Here is a 27,962-nt window from a genome sequence, read left to right as displayed (position 1 = left end):
TCTTTCAAATTCTATACTTTTTAATTTAAGCACTAGATGTACGAATAGGTAATTTAAGTGAAATTATAGTCGTAAATAGGTTATTAAAAAAATACTAGTTAATTAAAAAAGGTAATAAGTAAGTAATGTAATATTTTCTCATAAATAACAAACATAGCGTATCGGTTTCATCATCATCCCCAGTATCCCATTTTTCATAAGGTCCGCTTACCTAACCTGTAGATTTGACAGGTCCGGTTTTTTACAGAAGCGACTACCTGTCTGACCTTCCAATCCGCGAAGGGAAAACCCGTCCAATAGCCTCGTAAGGCCCGGATTTCCAGACACAATAGTTAAACAATGGGATTTGGATTTTAAAAGGACTTTGGGCCTTAAGACCATAGAGGTTAACTTAAATATGTTTATGCTTATAAAATATTTTATGCTTAATCTAACAAAAATAAACAAACACAACACATTTTAGACGGCGATACGGCTCACCTATCACGTTGGTCTAACAGAAAGCTCGGTGAAGTGTGGGTACTTAGTTCATCTTGCGATGCAAGTACCTCTGACTACCCCAAGTTTCTACTTAGTACTGCTACTTTGTTCCTTCTGATACGCTGGAAAACTGGTATTCGTTAAGTGCGTACAAACAACACATGTTTATAATGGTGATTGGCGCCATGAATATCATGTACTTGCAGGCTGTTATCTTGTACCCTTGTTGCCATGCCGCGGCACAGCACGCTATCGCTACCCCGCTGCCCAGGACGGTCGCTGAACCTGATGTCAAAAAAAATATATCATCACCAGCCCATTAACGTCCCCACTGCTGGGGCACGGGCCTTCCCTATGGATGGATAGGGAGATCGGGCCTTAAACCACCACGCGGGCCCAGTGCGGATTGATGGTTATTAACGACTGCTAATGCAGCCGGGACCAACGGCTTAACGTGCCTTCCGAAGCACGGAGGAGCTCGAGATGAAAACTTTTTTTTTTGTGGTCACCCTACCTATGACCGGCCTTTGCGAAAGTTGCTTAACTTCAACAATCGCAGACCGAGCGCGTTTTCCGCTGCGCCACCGAGCTCCTCAAAATAAAACAATACCTTAAGTCACAGTGAGCTTGGGACAGATGCGGATTTAGTATGCAGGGTATTAGTGACATCGTAACGAACACTCTGGAGGATGATTCAGATCATGATTCTGAGTTTTCTTCTTCTATCGTGTGGGTTGTGAGGTGAACTACCAACCTCCTCAACCCTGGTGTGAGGGTTACTATTGAGCCGCCAAAGGCCCCTGCCCCTGACATGACTGATATAACGACTACGTACTTACATCAGTAAGTAGCAACCGGGACCTACGGCTTAACGTGGCTTTCGAAGCACGGATCGTCTCACTTTCGGACAATCAGGTGATCAGCCTGTAATTTCCTAACCAAAGTAGGGTCCACAAAGTAATGTTTGTGATATGTGCCGGGAATCGAACCCAGGACCTCCGGATAGTGAGCCCAACGCACAACCACTGGACCACTGAGGCCGTTATTATTCTGAGTTAATAGGTACGTCACTAGCTGTGACCCCCTGTGATGTCACTAGCTGTGACCCCTATGACGACACTAGTTATGAGCCCATTTCCACCTTCGGTTGATTGAGGGGAGGCCTGTGCTCAGCATTGGGTCTTGTGGTCAACTCAATTATTTTATTCCAAACTCCTACACTCCTTATTCCTACTCGGAAACCCGGGGCCTCTATTCAGAGTGTTAGTGACAACGAAAACTTTGAGGAATGATTCTGAGTTGATACCAAATAGAATTTTCCGTCGCAAAAGTATGGAACGGGAAATAAATAAAAAACACTAACATTTTCAGGAATTTTCCGACAGGAAAAACCACTTGATATCAACTCAGAATCATGGTTTGAATCATCCCCCTCAGTATTTGTTACGATGTCATTAACACCCTATCTACTTGTATGTACTTGTACAGGGTGTAAGTCACATCGTAACAAATACTGAGATGGATGATTCAGTTCATTATTCTGAATTAATATCAAATTATTCAGGAATTTTCCATCGCAAAAGTGTAGAACTGAAAATGATTAAAAAATCAAAAAAATACATGAATTTTTACATGATATTAACTCAGAATCATGGTCTGAATCATGCCCCTGAGTATTCGTTACGATGTCACTAAAATTCTGTATGGATGGGGCACAGGAGGCCTGTGCCCATCAATCATAGGTGGATATGGGATAGGCTCATAGCTAGTGACGTCATAGGGGGTCACAGCTAGTGACGTACTTACCTTTTAACTCAGAATCATGGTCTGAATCACCCCCCTCAATATTCGTTACGGTGTCACTAACACCCATACCTACTTGTATGGCTACCGTATGTACTTGTGTGGGGTGTAAGTGACATCGTAACGAATACTGAGGGGGATGATTCAGCTGATTATTCTGAGTTAATATCAAGAAGAATTTTCCATCGTAAAAGTATAGAATTGAAAATAATTAAAAAAAAAACTAAAAAAAATCATGAATTTTGCGACGAAAAATTCCACTTGATATTAACTCAGAATCATGGTCTGAATCATCCCCCTGAGTATTCGTTACGATGTCACTAACACCCTGTATGATAAAGATTAAAGCGCTCTCACCTCCAACATTGACCCCAAAGGTGACAGCGAAGACCAACACATGCAATGGGGTCCCGCCGATCAGATCTCCATAAGCAACGCTGAGAGACCGGATTGTCGAGGTGACTGCAAAATTGCTTATAAGCGCAGTCATCAGGAAAGAACCCTGAAATAATTAAGATATATTTTTACATACATACACACGATTACATTTTTACATACATACACACGATTACATTTTTACATACATACACACGATTACATTTTTACATACATACACACGATTTGATGTGTCTACACTCAGCGGGATCCCCTGTCTGGGAGACATAAGAGTGATGCAGAGAATTAGATCTGAATTTGTTCTACTGAATTATCCTGAAAACAGAATTTGTTCCGTTAAAAAAACGGAAATACAAAGTTTTCTATCCGACCTCCAGCCAGCGGGATATTTCCCAAAGTTAAGTCTGATGAAGTATAAATTGGTATTAACTTTTAGATCTGTATTTATTCTGTTCAACAAAACAAAAAAACTACTTCTGACGTCCTTACTTCAGCTACAATCAAGCTGCAATGAAACCTCCAGTCAGCGGACTTTTTCTCTCACAGCTTCAATTTGTACCTGATACATAGTTTTTTTTTATATTCTACTCACATAATATCTTTCAAATTCTATACTTTTTAATTTAAGCACTAGATGTACAAGTAGGTAATTTAAGTGAAATTATAGTCGTAAATAGGTTATTTTTTATTATTTTAGTGTAAGTTACAAAAGAATGTCATTGAGTCAGGGGATCCCGCTGAGTGTAGACACATCACGATTTGGCGTAGTCAGAAGTACCTACATCCATCGCAAGATGAACTAAGTACCCACACCTCACCGAGTTTTCTGTTAGACCAACGTGGTAGGTGAGCCGTATCGCTTTATAATTACTATTTTTAAGAAATCAGAAATGGTTCATTCAGTATAGGTAGGTACAGAGTCACAATATGGTATAAGGCAGTGTTACAGCATCTCTAGTCTATCCTGCTAATTTTATTATTAGCATGCAAATGTCGAAAATTAAAAAATCTCCAATGCTATAAAAACTATTAGTTAGTAATTAGCCATTCGCGTAATTTAAAAGTCATCACTTTAGTGGGTCCGTTTTTTAAATTTATCAGGAGGAATTTTATTGTATACTTTTATGGACATAGGTGCTAATTCCTGTACTTAAATACCATCTAATTTTAATTTAAGTTATATCAGTCATTTTCTTATCCGCCGAAAAGGAAAGGGACGGGTAATCGACAAGCATAAAATTTATGGAACATACGTCAATTCTAAACCAACCGTCTAAAAATTTTACATCCGTCAATAACCCGACACAGTTAAGTAGACAGCACGTCAAACGGATTGCATACCAGCGACGTACCTTTTGATTCGCCCGGGTTATTCATTCATTTACTCATTCTTCCTAAAATTAAGAGCTGTGAATCATCCGTCCCTTTCCTTTTCGACGGATATGAAAATGACGGATATAACTTAAAATAAAATTAGGCGGTGTCTGCAGGAATCGGGGCCAGTATTTACATACAAGGTACTGTCAAAATTCGTTAGCGGAACGTAGCCTGGAAAGCCACTCATTCAAATTCAATTCAAATAATATTATAGCGAGGGTCCCCGACACCCTTAAGTATGGCAAATGAAAATGCACTGACCCAGAATAAATTTCTGATTACGGTGAGCAGTAGGGCTTTACTTCCGGTGGTTGTGTTTGGTAGATGTTTTACCGAAAAATCGTAAAGCCTCCTGTGCATTCGCATCGTGTCCAGTGTCTGAAAAACAAATAAATTATAAGATCACGCCTAGCGCCTGGGCTCACGATCCGGAGGTCCCGGGTTCCAATCCCGGTGGGGACATATCACAAAAATCACTTTGCGATCCCTAGTTTGGTTAGGACATTACAGGCTGATTACCTGATCGTCCGAAAGTAAGATGATCCGTGCTTCGGAAGGCACGTTAAGCCGTTGGTCCCGGTTACTGCTTACCAATGTAAGCAAGAAGTCGCAAGAGCCATGTCAGGGGCCTTTGGCGGCTCAATAGCAACCCTGACACCAGGGTTGATGAGGTTGGTATTCCACCTCAGAACCCACACGATATGAAGAGAAAGAACCAAACTAGGGACCACAGTAATTTTTATGACATGTCCCCACCGGGAATTGAACCCGGGACCTCCGGATGAGCTCAACCCTCGACCACTGGACCACGGAGGTCGTTAACGTCGTTGGCGAATCAATTGTAATCTTGTCCAGTGTTGGTGTGGTCGGTCATTGACCCAACCCACTCGAGAGAAGAAGACAACGATAATACATACACACATAAACTCGCGCCCGTAATCCCTAATGGGGTGGGCAGAGCAGAAGTAATCAAAGACAACTCGCAGCCACTGTTGATACGATGTCGTAAGCTGGATATGAAGAACCTTATGGTGATAAGGGATCAGCCTATCGCCCATAACAATAGTCCATCATGTTAGAGGACACAATCCCTCTGTCGGTTTTTACGACATGCCCGGGAAGACAAGCAGCTGAATGTGTTCTATGTTTTTATTTGCTCCCAGAACAGCATAGAAGCAACGATAATACTTACCTTTTCTAGAAAGAATAAACACATGAACGATATTATCGTGCCCCATTGCATCCTCCAAAGAAGTAGGTTCAGATCTGGTGGGTTGGTGAAGATCAGGAGATAGCCCAACGCCATCGCGACGATCCATCCAATGGAAGCTTCTCCTACAAACAATTTTGCCGTTATAAACCCCAAATAAATCGTTTCAAACCGTTGAAAACTCGCATACAACAATGAAAGAACTGTTTTAAACTTTATTATGGGCAATTTTTGGTCACTTCACGTCATGTTTCATATTATTACATCATACATACATAAACTCACGCCCGTAATCCCTAATGGGGTGGGCAGAGCCACAAGTAATCAAAGACGACTTGCAGCCACTGTTGATACGATGTCGTAAGCTGGATATGATGAACCTTATGGTGATAAGGGATCAGCCTATCGCCCATAACATTAGTCCATCATGTTAGAGGACACAATCCCTCTGTCGGTTTTTACGACATGCCCGGGAAGACAAGCAGCTGAACGTTTTCTATGTTTTTTATTTGCTCCCAGAACAGCATAGAAGCAGTTTCATATTATTAGTTTATAGAATATCAATAAAAATATTAAGTAGGTACTTTTTGACGGATATTCCTAGGTTATGTATTATGGTAAAATTATTATCGCTACATTTAAGTATAGGTATCTTCGAGAAACAGACACGTTAGGAAAAAACTGTAAACATCCATATCATTGTTTCGGTACTTAATTATATCTATTATTACCGATTTCTCGAGATATCAACTCTTTTTTAGAAAGTATTTTTAAGTCTATTATAATGTTTCGTTACATAATAATTGGGTTAAGTCGGGGGTTATGAGTTATTTTATTCTTTTTCGATGAGATTTCTACCGTCGTGGGTTTTTTTCAAAATTTTTAATTTTGCTTAATTTTTGGACGGACTTGCCTCACACTGCATTGGAAGACCGTCTACTTGACATGTTTTAAAAAACGATTGTATATCAAAAGATTACGGCGCTTTCTTTTATATTTAGACTTATAAACATAGCCAAGTAAATTATCTATCATACCCGATCATATGACTTGGTCTCATCATCATCAATTTAAGAGCCACGCTCTTGTCGGTGTAGCATTTTCCATTCCAGTCTATCAAAGGCCAATTGCTTGACTTCCCTATAAGACACGACATTAACCTTTTCTTTAATCTGTTCCATGTAAGCTCTTCTTGGTCTTCCCCTTCCTCTCTTTCCTTCTAGCTTTCCTTCTATAATGTTTTTAATGAATTCGTCGTGTCTTATTAGGTGTCCAATCATCTTTCCTCTTCTGTCCTCAATAATTCTACAAACTACTACTACTACTACTTGGTCTACAAATAACATTTTCTGTAATAAACTCAGTCAAACTCAAATTTTAGAACAGTATGCCGGTCTTCCCCACATTGACCTTATACTTATTCTTATTACACATTCAAAAATTCTTTACACAATTTATAGGTAAGTACCCCTTCATATCATTACCTCGGTAAAATCAAGCAAATGTAGTTATAATTAACAAAAACATAGTCATCAACAGCAGCAGTTTTAAACCGAAATAAATGGTTGATATCGGTTTTAAACGGTTTTTTTCGTAAACGGATTGGTTTAAATGGTTTTAAACCAGCTTTACATCTACAGTGTTAGTGACATCGTAACGAATACTAAGGGGGGTGATTCAGACCTCGATTCTGAGTTGGTATGAAGTGGAATTTTCCGTCGCAGAATTCATGATTCGTCGCAAAGTTTTTTTTTTAATTATTTTCAATTCAAGACAGGAGGAATCTACCCTCATTGCCCGAGCACGCCCACACTTACACTTACACACACACACACACGCACACACACGCACACACGCACACACATTATACAAACATTCTTTAATTGCTTATTTGTAAAACGTAAGGGTAACAAAACTTTCTTACCTATTTACTACTGTTATAGAAGAGCGGAGTCTCCTGGTACAACCATATTTTGCTTAAAAGGAGGCTCCAGTAACTAGTTTAACCCTTACATGGACAGAGACCATGGGTCATTGATGGTTCATAATAGGTGACACCTTGGAATCGGAACGTCCGTAGACGTTCTGTCCTTGAAAGTGTTAAGAAAGAAGGGTATTCTTTTCTTACATGTTGTAAGAAAAGAATATAAGTACTTTTTGATTATTTTTTTTGAATTCTATACTTTTGCGATCGAAAATTCCACTTGATATTAACTCAGAGTAATGAGCTGAATCATCCCCCTTGGTATTCGTTACGATGTCACCAACAGGTATAGTCAGGCCGTAAGAAAACGGGTGTAAGAAGAGGGTATACATACCTAATCCTAGCAATTTGTTCCGTCGCAGAAAGACGAGTATTATCACCATTGCCACCACTACACACACTTTGAACAGAAGTACTTTGTCCCTGATCTTGTTATTAACCTGAAAACATCACAGTGTCAATGTCGTGGCCAAATTCAAATTTAAAATTCAAAAAATTATTTCTCAAAATTGGCTTACAAAGTTAGCGCTTTTTGAACGTCAAAAAATTAGCGCACTGTGGCGAGCACGCACTCGTCACTCCTCCGTGCCGTGCACGTGCTTAATGCACTCCTTGCATCAGCACCAGAGTGTGATCTGTTTGTGAGTGAGTGGACGTATGTGTGTCGCGAGTGTCTGAGGTTCTGCGTCTTCATCATCTGAATGATGTGTGAAAATTTGATATGTTTTTATATTATTTACACTTAAATTCCATGTTGGTGCTAATTCCTGCAGACACCTCCTAATTTTATTTTAAGTTATACCCGTCATTTTCTTATCCGCCGAAAAGGAAAGGGACGGGTAATCGACAAGCATAAATTTATGGAACACACGTCAATTTTAAGCACAAATTTAAAACAAGCGTCTAAAAATTTTACATTGGTCAATAACCCGACAGAATTAAGTTGACAGCACACGTCAAACGATTTGCATACCAACGAGATACCTGTTTGATTCGGCCGGGTTATTCATTAATTTACTCATTCTTCCTAAAATTAAGAGCTGTCAATCATCCGTCTCTTTCCTTTTCGGCAGATAAAAAAATGACGGATATAACTTAAAATAAAATTAGGAGGTGTCTGCAGGAATCGGGGCCATTATGTCTAATTATATTTATAATGAAAGTTTATATTCAAAGTTTCACGGCGCATTAGCGCTTTTGCACTGTAAAGTCGTGAAATGTAAATAAATAGTTTAGTCTTGAATCAATCCATATCAGGGGCCTTTGGCGGCTCAATAGTAACCCGGACACCAGGGTTAATGAGGTTGGTACTCCGCCTCACAACCCACACGATAGAAGAAGAGAAGATGGTTAATGTTCACTAAGAAGAAGAATAAATCCTAGAATGTTACCGGTCGAAGCAAATGGAATTCTATAGTCTCTGCTTACCCTGGAGGGGGTGGGAAATAGGCGTGAGTTTATGTATGTATGTATGGTCACGAGCATATACACTTTGGTACCATATCACCAGTGATCGGAATAGGTAGTGCAATTTGGCGGGATTGCGTGACGAAATCTTAACATGGACATGCCAACCGCGCGGGATTACTATTTCGATACGAGCTGGTCACAATAAAGATTATTAGGGTTTAAAAATGTTATATTACATTAAATTATTATGCAATTTAACGCGACTTAACTTAATTGACCGCCATATTTTTCCTTATTTCAAACTCAACTAAAATTCTTAGAAAATGTATTGTACGAATACAAGGGCACGCAAATTGCACTCTTGTACGATTAGCGATAAGATGCCAATTTGAAATGAATGCAGTGTTCTACTTTTTTTTTTGTTGGCGGCATTTGCCTTTCAAGTGGCGGCGGCATGCGCTAAACAATAAAAGAGTGAAACTTCTGTACTTATTATTGTTTTTGCTTAACAAAGGCAACGACTGATAAGAGTACTAACATAAAGTGTAAATGGGAGAAAGAGACAATAAATCCCATATTTCTGTCTCTTTTTTGCAAAAGGGATGATGAGGTGATACGGCGGTGTTTGTTCACTCCTGTTCTTCGGTTCATTGAGTGCATACGTTGTGAGTTCGAGTTACTTATTTGGTTATCTTGACGACATCTTGGCTTGTTTTATGGACTGACGAACCTCTGCATTTGTGATAATTTGGCTCTTGTATACCGGACTTCTGATTTTTGCGTGACTGAATTGGATTTGTTTATGAAAAGGACCATTTTTGGGTGAAAATCGGTAAGTACTAACATTCATATTTAAATGTGTAAGGTTTTGTTTGATTGTAACGTAGAAAATTATAATTAGAAATAGTTTTAGTCTATCAAGGTTACTTCGTTGATATTGGTTTTATACTTGAATCATATTTAAGTTCTCTTGATTTGTCTCTATTGTTTCAAAATAGTACTTAAGAGTATTAAAAATATAAAAGGCAACAAGGTTTGATCCCGAGCCCTTTTTTAAAATACTTAGCTATGAAGACTTGTAAAGTTTTAAATAAGATTAGGATATTAAAATGCTTAAAGGTCTCTCCACAAAGAAAAAAGCTAATAGAATTTGAATAATATTTGGCTCATAGTTAGGTTGCTTTTTTAAAGATATTTTGAATGATAAATATATATTATAGATTATAGTCTACGAAAAATTAAGAGGCCATCGTAATTTACTTTTAAAAGTACAAACAGTTCGATGCAAACTTTATGGTGCCTCGGAAGTCTCGGAATATCGCGGGAACGGTAATGTTATCTAGTATTGACTATAAATACAATATGGCTATTTATACAACAGGACTAACTTTTTATAAACATGTACTTCATGTTTACATAATAGTCTAAACGATTTTTTTCTTTTCAGATTACTCAGCTCAGACAACATGAGTTGGCGAGCAAAGGAAGAGACTGTTCAACGCTGGATTGAATCCTATCCTGAACTGATGTACGAGTCCACAAATCACACAATTTACTGTACGAAATGTGAGACTAACATCGGATGTCGAAAGAGCACCATCAAGAGACATGTTGAGGGAGTTGTGCATAAGGGAACACCGTCGATGTCTCCAAATGATTTTTTATTTGATTTTATAGAGTTCCTTATTCTATGTAATATTCCGTGGGCACAAGTTGAAAACCCATCTTTTAAAAACTTTTTTCAAAAATACATGTGCTGCGCTTGTTCTAATCGAAAAAAGCTGCCCAGTGAATAGTGCCCAGTCAATACTCAGAAAAAAATATTTGGACGAAATTTATGCAAAGAAGCTTGCTACAATACACAGCGAGATTGTGGACGAAAAAATATGGATTTCATTGGATGAAACTACTGATTTCTTAGGAAGATATGTAGTGCACTTTTTGGTCAAACCTTTGAACTCTACAGCATCAAAAAAAGTTTACCTAATAGCTTGTAAAGTATTAGAAAATGTTAATGGAAAAACAATTTCTCAGTTTGTCATTGATTGTTTGAAAAATCTGTGGGGTGACTCCTATGAAGATAAAGTGGAAAGTGTTCTTTTGTTATGTACAGACAGTGTTGCGTACATGTTGACAGCGGGGCGAGTTTTAAAACAACATTTTCCGAACATGAAGCATGTCACTTGTTTAGCTCATGATCTCCATCGGGTAGCAGAAAAAATACGTTCTGAATATCCGGATGTAGACACACTGATTGCCAACGGAAAGAAAATTTTTTTGAAGTCTCCCAGTAGAGTAAAATTGTTAAAAGACATGTATCCCAATTTACCGTTGCCACCTCAACCAATAATAACACGGTGGGGCACTTGGCTTGCAGCAGCCTCTTATTATGTGAAATATTTTGACGAAATTAAACATATTTTTGTTTGAGAAGTTCAGAAGCAGTCTTAATAAAAAATGCGAAAAATATTATTAATAAAGACAATATTCGAAATGATTTAAATTTCATCGACGAAAACTTTAAAATAATACAAATAGCGTTGACAAATTTACAAAAACGCGATAGATCCATAGTCGAATCATTTCAAATATTTGATGAAGTAAGGTCAGTAGTAAATTGGAGTATGAGTTAACCTATACAAAATAAATTAGAAGCAGTCATAGCTCGCAATCCGGATATTGATATTATCAGGACGTTTTCAGAACAAATCGCAAGCGGTTCAGCAACTGACGATATTTTAATTTGGAAATTTGCCCCGCTGACATCAGTAGAAGTTGAACGGACGTTTTCGAGATATAAATGGATATTAAATGTTAAAAGAAATAGATTAAAGTTGGCAAATATGGAAAAGATTATCGTAATTTATTGCAATTCCACAGAAAACGAAAATGACATTTCAAATGTTGAAGAAATTGATAGTGAGAATGAGGATGACGATTGAAGGAAACAAACTTTTTAATTCAATCGTTCATTCGTTCGTTTTCTGTCGAATTGAAATAAATTACGATAACTACTGTTTTTATTTAATGCAAAGGTTAAATTAAATATTAATCAACAATGTTAAATTTCATTATGATTATCATGTGCTCATAATTGGTGCCCGATAAATGGCAATAGGCTCGCCCCCTATATGCGACTCAAACATAGCTGGCGAGGAGTGGGTATTTTATACTTCTGCCTACCCCTTCGGGGTTACAGGCATGATGCTATGTTTTCTAATGGTATTTCTCTGATTATGTTGTTAATTAACAAATTATTATTTTAACTTGTTGTCTACATTGTATGAACACTTTTATTCGTAATTGAATGCTTACACGTTTTACAATAATAAAAAAATATTTAAAGGACCAATGTTTTTTATTTCTTCCATACTTTTCACTTTAGAAATGATAAACATTTAAAATATATTACTTATGAAATAATTGTTTTCTTTTATAATACCAGTATAGATAGAAAATATCCGAAATCCCGCAATCCCGCAATCCCGCCGGGCGTATCCACACTAATATAATGTTTGAGGTCGTTGACCCTAAATTGCACTACCTATTCCGATCATTGCATATCACATTAACTTTTTTGACAAATTTAACTATAAGTCTCACTAAATGTCAAATATGTTAGTGCGACAGCGTCCTAAAATGGGTACATGATATTGCTGTATGTATGTTACCGGTCTGGGTTCCTGAGGTGGTTGCTCCGCCGAGAGTCTGCTGAGGCGCTCCTGGTCCAGCTCGTGGTGCCACTCGATCAGCTTGTTCCTCACCCGCAGCCAGTGCCTGCTGCTCCTGTGGATCCCGGACGCCGCGATGCGCAGGAGTATCTGGCGGTGAATCAGCGCTGGAACGGAAAGACAATATTAATTCCCATTGGCGTTCAGAATATCCCGATTTTTGTAAAAGAGGTAATTAAAGGTCAGTAATTACTTAGAAGCTATGAAAGCATGGGATTGGTATTAATAAACTAATCTCAGCTGAGACTGCCCTCAAGACCATGCTCAAGTCCCTGTTTTTATATAAGTAAGAACTGTCACATTGACATGATCTTGAGGGCAGTCTCGAAGCTGAGATTAGTTTATTAATACCACCCTAACTGTCTGAAAACTGGTACGTCAAGCTCACTTACGTCAAGTAGTAACCGGGACCAACGGCTTAACGCCCCTTCAAAAGCACGGATCATCTTACTTTCGGACAATCAGGTGATCAGCCTGTAATGCCGTAACCAAACACGAACATGGCACGAAACGTTTTTGTGAAGTGTTCAGTGAAGTGTCCAGTGAAGTGTCCAGTGAAGTGTCTAGTGAAGTGTCCAGTGAAGTGTTCAGTGAAGTGTGCAGTGAAGTGTTCAGTTATCGCATAGTGATTTTTGTGATTTGTTCCCCACCGGGATACGAACCCGGGACCCGGTCTTACCTGATATCTCCGGAATAGCATATCTATGTGGTTTCAACAGAGCGAATATTGTCACCAGATACACAGCTGTCACGAACGCCACTAACAACACCTTTGGGAACATTTGATATGAAAACGACAATTCCTTGTACACCTGAAACAAAAGAAGGATAAATGATTTTTGTTTCTTTTTTATAGCACCCACCCGTGCTAAGGGAAAATGACGGCCTCCGTGGTTCAGTTGAGCGTTGGGCTCACGATCCCGAGACCCCGAAAAAACACTTTGTGATCCCTAGTTTGGTTAGGACATTACTGGCTGATCACCTGATTGTCCAAAAAGTAAGATGGTTCGTGCTTCGGAAAGCACGTTAAGCAACGGCTTACCGCAGTTTTTATTAGCACTATATCAATTATGGTTTAAACGATAAAAATATCCACGAAATAAAAAGTTTTAAGTTTTTTTTTTGAATAACGTGGCCTGAAAAGTCCTTCATTTATAGAAAAAAACTTACCGTATCCAGAGCCTGCCACCTCTCCGGACCCTTAAGGAGCGCGGAGTTGAGGTAATTGTAGTCAACATTCAGGATGTTCGCCATGTTGCAATACAGGATCATTGACAACAGGACGGGGACCGGGTTCATCTGGCCCTCTTCTAATGTCCTGCAATATGATGATGATGATAGAATCAGAATCATTTATTCAACGTAATTATCATGGATAAACTTGTTGAAGGTCAATGTAACATTTTTGAATTTACGTCATTTCGCAAGGTGTTATGGCTGAGGAGAAGAAATGACAAGAAACTGCAACAGCAACACAAATCAATGAGGGTACATTACAAGTTATTTAATAACTAAAAAAAAAAAAACTAGAGGAACACATTCAATACCAGACATTTTTATCATTTAGGTAATCATTAATCTTATAATAAGCTTTTTTACATAAAGTAAGCTTCACGTGAGCTTTAAATTTATTCTCTGACAAATTTAAAATATTACTTGTCTGGTATTTTATTGTAAAAACGTATACATAACCCCAAAAAAGATGAATTTAATTTACTTAATCTAGAATTTTGAACAACAATTTTATTTTTATTCCTTGTATTGTAAGTGTGCCTTTCACAGTTTCTCGGAAGGAGAGATACATTTTACGCACATACATAATGTTTTCATAAATATATTGACTTGCGATATATATGCAATATGATGATGGTACGATGTTCGTGCGTCACCCAACAGGGTCCACATAATATCAGCGTCGTAGTTCACGCCGCGTCTTGTGCTGAGTGAGGCCCTTTTATCTCAGGACGTCCACCACCACCTTATGATCATTTCGACAAACATCCGTCTTGCTTTTTTGTAATTGTTTTAGTGGAAATTTGATATGATGTGGTTGTTTTTTTTTTTTGTGTGTGGCGCCCTTTTATAATAAACTATTTCTATTCTATTCCATATATCCTCCCAGACGCATCCGTCAACAGTGACTTTTAGGCAGAAAAAAATCCCTACCAAATTTTTATATTGGTCAATGACCCGACAGAATTAAGTTGACAGCACACGTCAATCGGGTTGCATATGAGCGAGATGCCCATTTTATTCGCCCGGGTTATTCATTCATTTTAAAATTAACAGTTGTCAATCATCCGTCCCTTTCCTTTTCGGTAGTTAAGAAAATGACAAGTAAAACTTAAAATAAAATTAGGAGGTCTCTGCAGGAATCGGGGCCATTATTATACAATTTTCATTAAGCCACACCCCGGACACTTCACAGAAAACACCTCGTTTTACACAGACACTATACATTGACGTTATCGTACCTTATCGCTATCGGCGTTAGGAGCAATATTGCCACAACACTGTCCATTATGATTGCGAACACAAAGGATATGAAGCATAGAATAAACGATAGTGCAAATATATTGCATTTTACTGCCTGAAACAATAAAATGGACAATTTGCGACAACTCTTACAGTACTTCAAAAAAAGTTCATAATTACAATTCAACATAAGCTCACGACTATATCCTAATTGGGGTAGTCAGAGGTACATCCATCGCTAGATGAACTAACTACCCACACCTCACCGAGCGTTCTGTTAGACCAACGTGATAGGTGAGCCGTATCGCCGTCTATAATGGTCGAGCCAAATGTGTTAGTGAGTGAGTGTGACTCAAAGTGAGGTTTTACACCCAATTGTCTAAAAGTAAGATGATCCGTGTTTTGGAAGGCACATTAAGCCGTTGGTCGCGGTTACTACATATTGACGTAAGTACGTAGTCGTTACATGAGTCATCAATAACCCTGACACCAGAATAATATGTGTGTGCGTGCATGTGTAAATGAGTGTGTATGCCTTTGCATATGCATGCGTGTTATACTGTGTGTGTGTGTGTGTGTGTGTGTGTGTGTGTGTGTGCGTGCGTGTGCGTGTGTGTGTGCGTGTGGGTGTGAGTGTTAGTGTGTGTGTGCGTGTGCGTGTGTATTTGTGTTGGTGTGCGTGTGCGGGTGTGTTTGTGTGTGGCGTGTGTGTGTCAGAGAGGGAAAGAGGGTGCGTGTGTGTGTTTAGTGTAAGTTTGTGACTGGGTGTGTGTGAAGGTGTGTATGTGTATGTTTATGTGTATAGTGAAAACGTGTCACAGGTTGTGTGTGAGAGGGTGTGTGCATGTGAGGGTGTGTATAAGAGGGTGAGTGTGTGGGAGAGGGTGTAATGTCAATGGGCTTTATTTTGAATCGCTCGGCTTCAAGTCGCGTGCGAAAATATATTCTGATGAGTTACGTGAAAATCAAAAATAAAGCCCCATATCCCTTACCTTGCACAGATAGTAGCCTATCACATCATACAACCCAGTGTCAGCAGTCACACCGACCAGCAACATGACGAAGATGAGGTCGAAGAGGTAATCCAGGTTCAACCATGACACCACAATATGGGCGGCTGGTCTCACGTTCAGGTACGAAATTACCGATAGACAAGTACAGCCGATCACAAATATCGTCAACATCCTATTTGCCTGCAAACAAAACAGTACAATACAATAACATACATAACGAAAAGCATCTTTGTGATCCCCAGTTTGGTTGAGACATCACAGGCTGATCACCTGATTGTCCGAAAGTAAGATGATCCGTGCTTCAGCACGTTAAGCCGTTGGTCCCGGTTACTACTTACTGATTTAAATATGTAGTCGCTACATGAGCCATGTCAGGGGCGTTTGGCGGCTCAATAATAACCCTGACACCAGGGTTGATGAGTTTGGTATTCCACCTCACAACCCACACGATAAGAAGAAGAAGTAAGTAGTAACCGGGACCAACGGCTTATCGAGCCTTCCGAATTACGGATCATCTTATTTTCTGGACAAGCAGGTGATCAGCCTGTAGTATTTATTATGTTATGTGATCAGCCTGTAATGTCCTAACCAAATAAGGGATCACAAAGTGATTTTTGTGTTATGTCCCCACCAGGATTCGTATCCGGGACCTCCGGATCGTGAGCCTAACGCTCAACCACTGGGACGCGGAGGCCGTTACTGATGTAAGTGAGTAATCGTAACATGAGCTATGTCAGGCGACTTAGGCGGCTCAATAATAACCCTGATACCAGGGTTGATGAGGTTGGTGATTCACCTCACAACCCACACGCTAGAAGAACAATACAATACAATACAAAAACGCTTATTGCACAGATAAACAAAAATTAATTAATTCTTTCAAATATTTTTCCTCTCAGAGCCCTGAGCCGAGGTTCGCGCCCAACTGGGCACCCTCAGGCCTGTTGTCTTAAACGTTCTACCGGGTGAGAGCCTTCAGCGCTCCCCATTTGTCCGACCGAGTAGTTAATGCCATCTGCGGCAAATCTACAATAAGTCACGTCAAAATAAAAAGAATTAAGTAGTAGGTTTATGTGCAATAAAGCGTTTTGTATTGTATTGTAAAGGTTCTTATTATGGGCCATCATACATTTTTACGCGCGCCGCTTTGTCGCTGGTTGAATTAGATTACCTAGATTTATAAAAGGAGAGGCACTGACGAGACGCCAAGCGGCCTACTATTGAAAATATAGTTAATAAAATAAAAATAGAAATGGGTGAATATCAAAATGTCAAGTTCGGTGGCGAACTTTCATATTCTAGCTACGAGGAACAAGTTACCTCGTAGCTAGAACTATCCTTTTTCATTTCGGAACCCAATTTTTCCCGAAAAAATAATATGAAAGTTCGCCACTAAACTTGGCACATTTTGATATTCACCCAAATATAGGAAATAAAAGCCACTGTGTAAACGAACCTGCAAGAACAGAAGGGCAAAAAGGAATCCCAGTAGTATGAAGCCGTATTTGATGCAGTCAGAGGACTTGACCACGACCGGCGGCGGCGGCGTGGTCGTCGTGGTCGTGTAGCCTTCACCCTTCGTGAACTCTATCGCAAACGCCACAGAATCCAAGAACTCGTAATCATCTAGCATTTCTTGTGTCGTCATGTTCAATGAATACTTAAGGCCATATATGACTGTGATGTTGCTGTCGACTGTGTCGTTCATGTAGTGTCGATGGCCGTGCCAACGACCGCCGACAGCTGTAAAAAAGAACATACCTCAGTAGATTTTTCAATACTCCATAGATAGGGCGTGTAGAACGGTGGTTGCCCCAATCGCCTTACGTTCCGCAGTACACCGACCAATTTCTCAATCGGTGATGTTCTAGCTAGAGCCCTACCAGAATCCATTTCCTCTGCCTCCAACCAGTACTGATACCGCTGTTGCCCGGCATCAGGCGTGCGCTTTTGAAGTAGCGGCGCCTACTCGCTACGTCACAAGATCGTCATAGAACCTAAGTTGCATTTTATAGGTTAGCCCGTCCCAATGAGCTATCTACGTTCTGCTAATACTGTCGCTGTTTGGTCGGGGACTGCTTATTTTTATATTCGCAGCTTACAATACAAATACACTTTATTGCACCAAAATAAAAATAAATAATTACAAAAAGTCTCTTAACTAAGTACAAGGCAAATGGCGGCCTTATCGCTTAAAGCGATTTCTTCCAGACAACCATAAGGTGAGGAAAAATGTAAAAAAATGAAAGATTGCGGGTACAAACTATACTACAACTTACCAATAAATACATGCAAATAAACTAGCTTATTTATTTTTTTGTCAAAATATGATTGATATTAATGCAAATGCCGTTTTATTGAATATATTACACAAACCAAACGACACGATACGATTACTCACGAGTAGTACGTACCTCTGAAGTCCCTGAAGGTGTATCCATACATCCGCACGTTGCCCCAGGGCACGAAGTTGTATGGCTCCTGTACCGTGAACGACGTCATGGGATGCCGGGACAGGTTGTACCGGGTCAGCCTGGCTGTTATGGTGGTGAAAGTCCACCATCTAAATGTTCTGGTCGTCGACGTCGACACCCTGTAAGCAGCATTGTGTTGGACGCCACATAAGTACATTATTTTTTTGACGTGACGGTTTATGATCCAAACATGAATTCGAAAACAAATTCGACCTGCGACTTCAAAGTGAGAGGCAAGGGTGCTACCAACTGGGCTACCATCATCATCATCGCCAGCCCATTAACGTCCCCATTGCTGGGGCACGGGCCTTCCCTATGGATGGATAGGGAGATCGGGCCTTAAACCACCACGCGGGCCGTGAGCATCAGAATGACTGCCCAAAATGACAGATCAGCTTTAAAATATTACTAACATCCAATACCTTTTAGCTACTATTTAATACCTTTGTATAGATATTTTCTACCTAATTAATAAATAAGAAAATTAATTTAAAAAATGGCCAGTCATTCTGATGTCTGAATGACCACCCACATTTAGAATCTCCACAAAAAGGCTCCGAAATGTAATTTCGCCTATACACAAATTTAGTACCTATTCAGTACCTACCTAAACAAATATTTTTTTTAGATTTTTAAAACTAGAAATAAAAAAATATGAGCAAAAAATGTTTTAACGAAAATGTTAATTGTTTATTGTTTACTACTCAATTATGCACATAATACAAATTATAAAAAAGGAACAAATGCAATAAAAGATTAATATGTTCCTTTTTTATAATTTGTATTATGTGCATAATTGAGTTGTAAACAATAAACATTTTCGTTAAAACATTTTTTGCTCATATTTTTTTATTTCTAGTTTTAAAAATCTAAAAAAAATATTTGTTTAGGTAGGTACTGAATAGGTACTAAATGTGTGTATAGGCGAAATTACATTTCGGAGCCTTTTTGTGGAGATTCTAAATGTGGGTGGTCATTCAGACATCAGAATGACTGGCCATTTTTTAAATTAATTTTCTTATTTATTAATTAGGTAGAAAATATCTATACAAAGGTATTAAATAGTAGCTAAAAGGTATTGGATGTTAGTAATATTTTAAAGCTGATCTGTCATTTTGGGCAGTCATTCTGATGCTCACCGCGGGCCCAGTGCGGATTGATGGTTATTAACGACTGCTAATGGGCCGGGACCAACGGCTTAACGTGCCTTCCGAAGCACGGAGGAGCTGGAGATGAAAACTTTTTTGTGGTCACCCGTCCTATAACCGGCCTTTGCGAAAGTTGCTTAACTTCAACAATCGCAGACCGAGCGCGTTAACCGCTGCGCCAACGGGCTACCACGCCTTGAATAAAATTTATAAATAAGTTAAATAGAAAAAAGAATATGTTTGTATTGGGCTGTTTTCCCTTCGCGGGTTGGAAGGTCAGACGCCGCAGCTTCTGTAAAAAACCGGACCTGTCAATTCTTCAGGTTAAGTAAGCGGACCCTGTGAGAAACGGGATAATGATGACGATTAAATTTAATCCAAAACACGTAATTAAATAATAAGTGCAGAGTCCCAGGTCAAAGATAAATTATGAAATTCTGATTATCTACTAAATAAAGACATATCTAAAGGTGACAAAAAACGTTTTCTTTTTTCTATTTGACTTATTTAGAAATATTAATAATGAAAAATGTAACAATAAGTCCGACATCTCATCACGTTTTTCTGTGAAGTCGCAGTGTGCTTTCTCATGCAGATTCCGTAGTAATCTCCTGTTTTGACGTTTAGTAAAAAGTAACTGATTTGACTGGTTGGAAACCACCCTATTGAGTTTTTGCATGTACAGTCATGAGCAATATCATGTACCCACTTGAGAACTTATGGTTTAATTTTTAAATTTAACAGCCTCCGTGATCTAGTGGTTAGAGCGTTAGGCTCACGATCTGGAGGTCCGGGTTCGATTCCCGATGGGGACATTGTCGAAATCACTTTGTGAGACTGTCATAACATAACATAACAAATACTTTATTGCACAAACAGGAAAAAACAAAATACAAAACAAAAGAGAAATAGAATTAGTACAATAGGCGGCCTTATTGCTAAGTAGCAATCTCTTCCAGGCAACCTTTAAGTATAGGAGACCTTTAAGTGTACTGTCCTTTGTTTGGTAAGGACTTTCAGGCTTGAATCTTGTTCAGTGCTTCGGAGGGCACGTCAAGCCGTTGGTCCCGGCTATTAGCCGTAAAAACACCTCCACCAACCCGCATTGGAGCAGCGTGGTGGAGTATGCTCCATACCCCCTCCGGTTGATTGAGGGGAGGCCTGTGCCCAGCAGTGGGACGTATATAGGCTGTTTATGTTATGGTTTAATTTATCAAAAAAGTCAAAAAACCATGTCACATTAACTGTATTGACAAATTAAACCGTAAGTCTCATTAAATATGAAATATGATGGTGTGACAGGGTTCTAAAGTGGGTATATGTTATTGCTCATGACTGTACTAACGTGGTAGTGCTACTCCTAACAACAGTCACTGTGGTCCATCGAGTCGATTTAAATTGCGGGGGTATCCAGGTCACTGTATGCACTGTACTTGTCACAGTCGTTCTGGATCTGCTGGGCGTCGTGGTCGTATAGAGCAGTATCCTAGTGGTCGTTGTGCTGGTCACCGCTGAATAGGAATCCTCGTAAATCCTGTGGTCGACCTGTAAAAGAAGAAAGTGTGGGTTGTGAGGTGGAATACCAACCTCATCAACCATGGTGTCAGGGTTATTACTAAGCCACCATAGGTCCCTGACATGGCTCATGTAACGACTACATACTTACATCAGTAAGTAGTAACCGGGACTAACGGCTTAACGTGCCTTCCGAAGCACGGATCATTTTACTTTTGGACAATCAGGTGATCCAAATAGGAAACATGGCACGAAACATTTTGTGAAGTATTAAGTGAAGTGTCCAGTAAAGTGTTCAGTGAAGTATTCAGTGAAGTGTTCAGTGAAGTGTCCAGTGAAGTGTTCAGTTAATTTTTTACCTCCACGTCATCCGCATCATCAATTTTTATATCGGAAAGATTTAAGGCTCCCTTCTGAAAATACAGCCTTTCAAATTGACAGTTGAAAAACACGTTCGAATCGGCGAATGGCCCTTGCATCCGCACTTCCATTTCTAAAGCTCTTGCCGTGTTGTTTATGGGTAACCCTAGAAATAAAAGGTTTGAGAGTTATTATTTTATTAACCCTTTCACGGACAGAGACCATGGGTCGTTGGTGGTTCATAATAGGTAGTATGACACCTTGGAATCGGAACGTCTATAGACGTTCTTTCCTTGAAAGTGTTAACTACTTTTTAAATTTTTATTTTTGACTTTTATTTTTTTTGGGATATTAATTTATCTAAGTGCAGTTTCCGCTAACACATTCGGCTCGACCATTATAGGCGGCGATACGGCTCACCGTCTATCACGTTGGTCTAGCACAAAGCCCGGTGAGGCGTGGGTACTTAGTTCATCTTGCGATGGATGGATGTAGCCTACCCCAATTGGGATATACAGTGGCCTGCAAAACTAAGGTAGTCTTTTTTTGTAGTAGTTAAGACACTTAAAATAAAAAAAAACGTTTTATAGATAATATTATCAGCTTTCTTTGTAACTATTAAACTATTGGGCCCGATTCCTGCAGATACCTCCTAATTTTATTTTAAGTTATACCAGTCATTTTGGAACGAGTAATCGACAAGCATTAAAATTTATGGAACACACATTTATGGAACGCAGAAATTTAAATAGCCCTCCCAAAATTATGTATTGGCCAGTGTCCCGATAAAATTGGATAGTTTCCTAGGTTTAGGACAAAAAACGTTTTCTTTTTTCTATTTAACTTATTTATGATTTTTAATAAAGAAAATTGTAATAATAAGTACGACATTTGTCATATTTCTCTATGACGTCATAGGTTGCTTTTTCATACAAATTCCAAAGTAATCAACATTATATTCCAACTCCGTAGAGAACGTTCAAACAGACATGTTAGAGCACAGTATAAAGACATGCTATATCAGCCCCCTTCCAGGTGTTTCATTTATGAAAAAAATGTTTTTAACTTATGTATTTGAATATATAATAAACTACCGGATTGTCTGAAGTCATTGGAAGGAAGCTGTTTTAAGAAAACATTGACAAATTGGTTGTTGGAGAATTGTTTTTATGATTTAAATGATTGATGACTGTCTTTTAAAACGTAAACTTTTAAATTTATTATGATTGGAAGTTTTGTTTTCAAATTGTTAAAATATTTGCATGCCTAGTTAAGGTTGAATACTATGACATAAGTACTGTAATACTATACCATCTTTTGTAAATTGTATTCTGGCAAATAAAAAATGATTGATTGATTGATAATATCGAGTAGTAAAAAGTAACTGATTTGACTAGTTAGAAACTAACTCATTAAGTTGACAGCAAACGTCAAACAGGTTGTTTATGAGAGAGATGCTTATTTCATTCACTCATTTTAAAATTGACACCTGGTCTGTCAATCATCCGTCACTTCGCTTTTAGCGGATAAGAAAATGACAGATATAACTTAAAATAAAATTAGGTGATGTGGTACTTTTATCCCTTTACACCCGAGCCTATACGATCGTGCGGGTTATAACTTAAAATAAAATTAGGTGTGTGCAGGAATCGGGGCCGATGTTATGTTACTTACATTTGAAGTCCTGGTCCTTGTCGATGTAGGTATTAAATTCATCTTGCAGTATGACTGGCTCTGGGACAATATTGATGAACCCAGCACTCATCAGGAACCAATAAACGAGCAGGACCCAGATGGCGGTGAACACAACCAGTTTGATCAAAAAGACGATACATCTTATCACAATTTTGAACTGAAATGACACATACATGTGGGAAAGTGAGAATACTATGGAAGGATAATGAATGGGAATTTGATTGTTTATGGTATGGGCTTTTTGGCGGGAAACGGGAACGGGACAGTTGCTTTCTTCATTGAATAGTCTAAATAATTAATACGAAGTGGTGTTTTGTGGTTAATGATCGCATTAAGTTAGTCGGAAGACATTCGCGAGTGTTATTATATCGGAGTATTCAATAAACAAAGTGTATCTGCCTATTTTCGCTTCGTGCCAGGAAGCCGCTTCATAACTCGAAAGTTTATGCGGACTTTTGAGTTAATTCGTTTCGGGTTCGGAGTAGGACTCTACTCCGAGGGTGGGGGCTTAGGTTTCATCATCATCACCTTTCATCATTTCATCAATCATCAAGAAAAAAAATACGTAAGACATGGCTGTATGGGCATAGTTCCCTTTGCTTTATCCTTCGGGGAAAACCAAACGAAAAACAAAATGTTTATGGTATGAATACGCTCGGAGGCAGCCTCCGTGGTCTAGTGGTTAGAGCGTTTCTCGAGTAAGTTGTTTTATTATGTGTTTTTATTGTAAGTTATGTGTTACTCCGTGTTTTATCTAATCTAAATATATAAAAGGAGAAACTGACTGACTGACATATCAACGCACAGCCTAAACGGCTAAACGTAGGCACTTGAAATTTGGAAGGGACGTAGCTTAGGTACCGTAGAGGTGCACTAAGAAAGGAATTCCCGAAATTCCCACGGGAATGGGAATTAGCGGGAAAAATCCTTCCACGCGGACAAAGTCGCGGGCAAAAGCTAGTATTATATATTTGTTATTTGTTTTATATTTGTTACTGTGGTGGCCCTTTATAATAAACGTTTCTATCTTCCTTTCTTTCTATATGTAATACAATGTGAAGTAAGTAGTTTTAAGTTCTTGTGATAAGAATCTTGTTTGTAACGCAATGGATATATAGCTGTAATTGTGCAAATGTGAGTGTAAGTAAATAAATAATCCGAACTATCCGAAGTACAGAATCAAAGCGGTTGTTGTTGTCTCTAGCCGAAACCCACCAGCTCACAGAATCAGAATCATTTATTCAACGTAATTATCATGGATAAACTTGTTGAAGGTCAATGTAACATTTTTGAATTTACGTCATTTCGCAAGGTGTTATGGCTGAGGAGAAGAAATGACAAGAAACTGCAACAGCAACACATCTTTTAAATCAGTGTAGGTACATTACAAGTTATTTAATAACTACAGGAACACATTCGTTACCAGACATTTTTATCATTTAGGTAATCATTAATCTTATAATAGGCTTTTTTACATAAAGTTTCACGTGAGCTTTAAATTTATTCTCTGACAAATTTAAAATATTATCTGGTATTTTATTGTAAAAACGTATACATAACCCCAAAATAGATGAATTTAATTTACTTAATCTAGAATTTTGAACAACAATTTTATTTTTATTCCTTGTATTGTAAATATGCCTTTCACAGTTTCTCGGAAGGAGAGATACATTTTTACGCACATACATAATGTTTTCATAAATATATTGACTTGCGACCGTCAAATGGGGCAGCGTGGTGGAGTGCGAGTGGGACATGTCAACTTACGTATCGCAAGGGCTGCTCTTCATCCAACAGCTCGTCGCTCCTGCGAAAAAAAAAAGTAATAAATAGAATAGAATAGAAATTGTTTATTATAAAAGGACGCCACATACAAAGACAAGACAATGGTGCTAATTCCTGTAAATACCATCTAATTTTATTTTAAGTTATATCTGTCATTTTCTTATCCGCCGAAAAGGAAAAGGACGGGTAATCGACAAGCATAAAATTTATGGAACACACGTCAATTTTAAGCACAAATCTAAAACAACCGTCTAAAAATTTTACATCCGTCAATAACCCGACACAGTTAAGTAGACAGCACGTCAAACGGATTGCATACCAGCGACGTACCTTTTGATTCGCCCGGGTTATTCATTCACTCATTCTTCCTAAAATTAAGAGCTGTGAATCATCCGTCCCTTTCCTTTTCGACGGATATGAAAATGACGGATATAACTTAAAATAAAATTAGGCGGTGTCTGCAGGAATCGGAGCCAATAACATCACTTAAAAATTTTCACAAAACAATTACAAAAAGCATAGGTGGATGTCCTGAGATAAAAGGGCCTCACTCAGCACAAGTCGCGGTGTGAACCACGACGCTGATATTATGTGGACCCTGTTGAGTGACGCACGAACGTCGCGTTTCATAAATATGCGTTATTATGCGTTATATAGATATCGTTTAATAAATAATAAAACTAACAAGATTTAGAACTGCTCACGAACACACACACACGCACGCACGCACGCACGCACACTTACACACACACACACACACACACACTTACACATAAAATACTTAAGTACAAAATACATGTCACTATAGACAGAACAGAGCTGAGAGCTGGGTGGCTTACACATAAAAACACACCCTCTCATCGCACACACACACTCACACACTTCCCACACTTTCCCTCACACCCCAGTACAGATGGAACTGGATGGTGTCAACGGCATACACATAAAAACACACACTCTCATCACACACACACCCTCACACACTTCCCACACTTTTCCTCACATCCACACACTTACACGTCAGTACAGACGGAGCTGGGCGGTGTCGACGGCATACACCTACAAACACACTTTCACACACTCCCCACACTTTCCCTAACACCCACACACTTACACGTCAGTACAGACGGAGCTGGGCGGCCTCGACGGTAAACAAACGCATGGGTTCACCCTGGCCACACGAGGGTCCCGGCCGTAGAACTGCTGTCCGGTCTTCTGTCCAACTGTAACAATATTGTACTAGATTTAAAAAGCCGTGGCAGCCAAGGGGCTTAACAAGCCACACTGAAGCGACTTTCCCAGCTACGTTCTCCAAAAACTATATACTTAGATAGCGCTGTAAAGAGTTCCCTCAATCAGCGCTTATCGCTATTCAAATTTTTTTCCTCTCAGACGACGCCCTGAGCCGAGGTTCGCGCCAACTGGGCACCCTCAGACCTGTTGTCTGAAAAGTTGTACCGGGTGAGAGCCTTCAGCGCTCCCCATTTGTCCGGCCAAGTAGTTAATGCCATCTGCGGCAAATCTACAATAAGTCACGTCAAAACAAAAGGTGTAAAGATTTCCTTCGTTTAACCATCTCTGCCGCACCATTAAAAAATGGAACGGGTTGCCGGCTCAAGTGTTCCCTCCTTCTTACAACATGGGGTCCTTCAAGCGACTTGGCATTCACTACTTGGTCGGACAAATGGGGAAATCTCACCAACAGAGTCAGCCAAGTAGTACACTAGTGGTCGTTGTGCGTAGGCACTCTTAAAAGGCCTGATGGTCTTCTCTCTCAGAGACTTGAGGTCTTCCCCTCCCCACGTCGAAGATCTTCCACGGAGACTGGTAAAAAAAAAACAAACACAACATAACATAAACAGCCTATATACGTCTCACTACTGGGCACAGGCCTCCCCTTAATCAACGGGAGGGGGTATGGAGCATACTCCACCACGCTGCTCCAATGCGGGTTAGTGGAGGTGTTTTTACGGCTAATAGCCGGGACAAACGGTTTAACGTGCCCTCCGAAGCACGGAATCATCTTACTTTTTCGGACAATCAGGTGATTCAAGCTCGAAAAGTCCTTACCAAACAAAGGACGGTCTCACAAAGTGATTTCGACAATGTCCCCATCGGGAATCGAACCCGGACCTCCAGATCGTGAGCCTAACGCTCTAACCACTAGCCACGGACGCTGTTCTATCACACAAAAAAAAAACACATTTCACTATTATCATCTTCTATTCAAATTCCAAAATATCTTTATTCAGTAGGTAACATAGCTACACTTCGAATCGTCAATTTTACATAACGAACGTCTCATCCGCCTAAAACTACTGCAGCTTCTCACAACCTGTATAGCCGGGGAAAAGAAGCTGCAAGAAAAACCTCGGCACAGGGCCCTAGACGTTATTGAAAAAAACATAAATAATTCATTCATTCGGTTCCCAGACACTCACTCCCATGCATTCATCATCCCCCTAGTATTATTCCTTTTTTCTCGAAGTCCACTTACCTAACCTGAAGATTTCAGGTTCGGTTCTTTACAGAAGCGACTGCCTGTCTGACCTTCCAATCCGCGAAAGAAAAACCATCCCAATACAGATTAGCTCACATACCTCCGAAAATGCATTTCTCAATGTTTTCCTTCATCGCTGAGCACGTGATAATCATTTATGATCCAAACATGAATTCGAAAACAAATACTTTCTCAAATACGTACTCCCATGCATTCATAATCTTCTGAATAATCTATTAACCATATCTTATCTTATCTAGCCTAAAGTGTCCCACTGCTGGGCAAAGGCCTCCCTCCATTTCTTCCAGGACTCTCTCTCCAGTGCTTCCTCCGGCCAGCCTTCCAGAAAAGCATCCAAGTCGTCGCGACATCTCCGCCTCTGTCTGCCACGCCTGCTGTCTCTATTCGGAGACCATTCTGTGGTGATCTTAGCCCACAGATCGTTAGGCATCCGACAGACGTGACCTGCCCAATCCCACTTCAACTTGGCGCCTGCGTGGACCACGTCCGCAATTTGAGTCCCCCATATGCTCTAAATAATAATCTATCGTGTGAGTTATGAGGTAGATGGCCAACCTCATCAACTCTGGTGTCAAAACGCAAAAT

The 27,962-nt window shown here is 39.4% G+C and overlaps 1 protein-coding gene across 2 annotated transcripts in view; it reads right to left on the bottom strand.

Moving 5' to 3' along the window:
• Positions 1-400: 400 nt before the first annotated feature.
• LOC126378822 (P protein-like) overlaps positions 401-27,962 on the bottom strand; it is a 30,757-nt gene continuing 3,195 nt past the window's right edge. The window contains exons 5-22 of one of the 2 annotated variants that reach the window (XM_050027244.1): positions 26,556-26,680; positions 25,971-26,079; positions 24,839-24,878; positions 23,051-23,228; positions 21,376-21,542; positions 20,847-21,046; positions 18,294-18,472; positions 17,336-17,622; positions 15,859-16,059; positions 14,866-14,981; positions 13,562-13,709; positions 13,071-13,203; positions 12,332-12,498; positions 7,585-7,690; positions 5,249-5,391; positions 4,318-4,434; positions 2,641-2,785; positions 401-765 (exon numbers count right to left, since the gene is read on the bottom strand). In XM_050027244.1, coding sequence (XP_049883201.1) covers positions 581-765; positions 2,641-2,785; positions 4,318-4,434; positions 5,249-5,391; positions 7,585-7,690; positions 12,332-12,498; positions 13,071-13,203; positions 13,562-13,709; positions 14,866-14,981; positions 15,859-16,059; positions 17,336-17,622; positions 18,294-18,472; positions 20,847-21,046; positions 21,376-21,542; positions 23,051-23,228; positions 24,839-24,878; positions 25,971-26,079; positions 26,556-26,680 — 2,746 coding nt within the window. In that variant the 3' untranslated portion in view covers positions 401-580. The remainder of the gene's footprint in view (positions 766-2,640; positions 2,786-4,317; positions 4,435-5,248; positions 5,392-7,584; positions 7,691-12,331; positions 12,499-13,070; positions 13,204-13,561; positions 13,710-14,865; positions 14,982-15,858; positions 16,060-17,335; positions 17,623-18,293; positions 18,473-20,846; positions 21,047-21,375; positions 21,543-23,050; positions 23,229-24,838; positions 24,879-25,970; positions 26,080-26,555; positions 26,681-27,962) is intronic. The other variant, XM_050027245.1, reaches the window with a different exon arrangement.

The sequence above is a fragment of the Pectinophora gossypiella genome, chromosome 27 (genome assembly GCF_024362695.1).
Source record: "Pectinophora gossypiella chromosome 27, ilPecGoss1.1, whole genome shotgun sequence".
NCBI classification, from domain to species: domain Eukaryota; kingdom Metazoa; phylum Arthropoda; class Insecta; order Lepidoptera; family Gelechiidae; genus Pectinophora; species Pectinophora gossypiella.
The sequence above is the reverse complement of the archived record's forward strand: the minus strand, read 5'-3'. Positions and strand labels throughout refer to the sequence as shown.